The following is a 3326-nucleotide window of genomic DNA, read 5'->3' as shown; positions in this document are numbered from 1 at the left end:
CGCCTGCAACTTTTCGTATGTCTATCGAAAGCGCTCTAAAAATAGATTTGGCATATTTTTACTCTGCGCGCTATTTACAGGTTTACGTAAAATCGGTGAAAAAGAGATGCAAATTGATATTTATTTTGTCTTTTTTAAACTAAAAAAATAGCCTTGCTAGTTAAAACCCTAAACCCTAAATTGAAACATTTTTTTAAATAAATAAACAATATAGGTTTAATACTCAATACCTGAGCTGATCAATACGTTTCCAATATGGGAGTGACGATATTTTAATTTTTAAAAGTGACCGGATATCGGGGGTTCGGAGCAGGCACGTCGCAGGGCCTCTCCACGTCTCGCCCTAGTCTCCACTCTCCTGTCGGAAGATATTTGTTGTTTTTTTTAAATACATAAATATATGTACAGTCCCATTTGTAAATACATGAATTGTTTTTGTTTTGTTTGAAACTATAATCCAAAACAAAAACAAATCCCAGAATTTTGTTCATTTTAGAAGGCTATGAGAATTTGTTAAAAAATTTAATTAAGAAAAAACAAATAGGTATCGGAGGGTTGAGGGAGAGGAGTATCCTATGAAGTAAAATTGTACGTAAATATTAAATATTTGGCGTGAACAGAAGAGAAGCGCTCTCTGTACAAAGACTAAAATGTTTACCTTTCTGTTGTCTTTTGTTTCTTGTTTTTTTTACAATATAATAAATACAAAAACAAATCGAATATTCCATTACGTTGATTCGTTGATAAATATCATGTTTATGAGTTTGTTTGTGGGTCACTTCCTGACCTCTTCTGGGCCTGTGGGCTGTGTTATGTGTACAGTGTACTCCTCCTGTAGGCTGTAGCCTGTGCCGGACTGGCGCTGTGCGCCTGTGCCCTGTGGCCCGTGCCCCGTGGGCCGTGGCCTGTGGCCCGTGGGTAATCGTTTTTTTTTAATAAGCTTCTTTATACATGTATGTTTTTGTTTGTTTTTAAAAAACAAACCAATATCTGAAATCACCCTGCGGTTTTTAAGAAGGAAAAATTGTTTTTATTTTAAAACAAACAATATTGTGAACAAAGGCAGACAATTTTTTTAAAGTAAATAAATACATAAAAATGAACTAAAAAAATAATAATATGAAGATTAACTGTGTTTGTGATTTGTGGGTATTTACACAATCGTACTGTGAGATCAGTCTTCTCTGAAATTCTGAATGACTGATCACTGATGAAGTAAATATTTATGAACACTCGGAACTAAATAAATAAATACTTCGCCTTTATACAGGGCCCGGGTAAAAATTTTATAAAAATTTATGTTTCTGTTTTTTTTTTTAACCCAATTTTTAATATACAAAATAATACAATGAATAATGATATGATAAGATATATAATACAGTTTTTGTACACAGTACTTTTTTAAAACATCGACAACTTGAATATGTTTGCGAGTTTCGCTCAGATATCGCCATAAATATACTAGACTTCTACAAATAAGTATAACATACATGTACGAACGTAACTCATAACGACTATCAAACCATTATTTTTTTAATATCATATATAAAACATGTATTACCAGCAACCCCAGTATGCTGTGCAATCATTACAGCAGGTAGAGAGTATTGCGCTAAGGAATTACATCGACGCGCGCTTACTATCGTTATTCCTTTTGAGGTGTAACTCTGTCAGTTGTGTTTGCTCATCGGATCATGCTGCGATGTCGGCTCCCGAATTTCTAGACTTCTGTAAGCATCTAGTTAGCCCGTACGGGATATATAATATCACTTTAGAGCGATCGACAGTGATACACGCGCTGCACTACATGTTTTCGCTGGTAGAGTCAAATTCAGGCATCATCGAGAACAACGCATGCGCAACGTGTATATTGGTGACCTGTCTTGTTATAGCGACAAAGTTCGTACAAGAAAATGGCCGAAGAAGCAATCTAGAATGGGCACGACTGGCGAATATGAAAATGGGAGAGTTGAATCAGCTAGAGCGACAAGTTCTTCATTTGCTTGGGTTTGATCTGTTACTACCACTGGCGAAATACAACGAGCTTGAGACGCTTCTAAGTCAGGATTTTGTAGTCTCCAGTTGGATAGAAGGCCCTATCAACAAGCCACACAACCGCTGTGATGGAAGCTCGTTCTGTTGCGGTTCAAATATGAGCAACACGCTTTTAGCACCAAGGTCAGTGTGTACGACTCCGACGATATTGGTGGACACAGTGATGCACACTTCGGAACATCAGTTTCAATATACCACGCCCCCGTCAGCACCGGATAAAAGAAAAATATCTACTGTATTGGAGTATAGCCAGATTCTGCGGCAATTACGTCTCTGCTGAACCAAATAAATTTAGAATTGCTGTTTTAAAAGTTGATGTCTACATAACATAGTATTGACGGCTTATGTATTTTCAACAATAATAGTACGTGTCGGATATGGGTTATGTCTCCGTAGAAATTTACTTCATTAACCTCGGCGCTTTTGTGCAGCAGAACAGGAACGAGGTTCGCAGGTTCAATATGAAGAACTTCTACGCTAAAACTACGTTGGAGAGATATTGCGATTAGAATCAAAATCAGTTCTATACATGTTTGTACACGGAGAGCTATTCCTTGTTTACCCTCGCAGGGTTGTGTTATCTTTTGAAGTTATATGACATTCCCATACATACACGGAGATTTTTAATTTTTTAGTACAGTCACTACAGGTTGTATTTGTATAGTTTGTACTGCACAAACTTTTTTTAGAGGGGAGTTTTTACAAATATCCATATGTAGATTGTAGAGACACTTTCAATATCTGTGTAAAATAAAATAAAAATGTCTTATATATAGATATTTACAGACTAACTATTCAAATACGTCATTATTTTAAATTTACTGTCGTCACATCTTTTTATTGTATATTTTTATAATTGAGAAGGCAAATGATCTCTAGAAAGAGGTCTCATGAAGCCTCAAGCCTTGGGCTTAAGGTCTGAACTCTGGGGCCTGGGCCTTTTGAGAAAAAAAAGTTTTTTACTACAAAATCGCCTGAAAAAAATAATATTATCCCTATCCACCGGGTCACAGGGCCTGAATTTTTGGGGCATCGAGTTTTAGTTTAATTGCGGAATTAGGTAAAACCGTGTTTTAACACTGTAGACAGATTAAGCAGGTAATTGTGATCAATAGTTGTTTTTGAACCTAATTCATAGCCCAGATACTTCACCTAATGATACGAGGAACGTGCAAAACACAATTAGCGTACTTATAATAGTACTAATCGAGTGTTCTAAAGCTATAGAACTCATTTACAACTCATAATTAGTATGGCTGATGATTCTTAGA

General features: G+C 36.0%; 1 protein-coding gene across 1 annotated transcript; it reads left to right on the top strand.

Annotated features, from left to right (window-relative positions):
• Positions 1–1415: 1415 nt before the first annotated feature.
• On the top strand, positions 1416–2785 carry SARC_12867 (hypothetical protein). Its single transcript, XM_014293018.1, has one exon. The coding sequence runs from the start codon at positions 1553–1555 to the stop codon at positions 2333–2335; it is 783 nt and encodes a 260-aa protein (XP_014148493.1). The 5' UTR covers positions 1416–1552; the 3' UTR covers positions 2336–2785.
• Positions 2786–3326: the final 541 nt, after the last annotated feature.

This window comes from Sphaeroforma arctica, assembly GCF_001186125.1.
Source record: "Sphaeroforma arctica JP610 unplaced genomic scaffold supercont1.2664, whole genome shotgun sequence".
Classification (NCBI taxonomy): Eukaryota; class Ichthyosporea; order Ichthyophonida; genus Sphaeroforma; species Sphaeroforma arctica.
The sequence above is the reverse complement of the archived record's forward strand: the minus strand, read 5'-3'. Positions and strand labels throughout refer to the sequence as shown.

What these genes read in the sequence shown, in the direction of transcription:
- SARC_12867 (XM_014293018.1), top strand. Translation starts at nt 1,553, where the DNA reads ATGTATTACCAGCAACCCCAGTATGCTGTGCAATCATTACAGCAGGTA.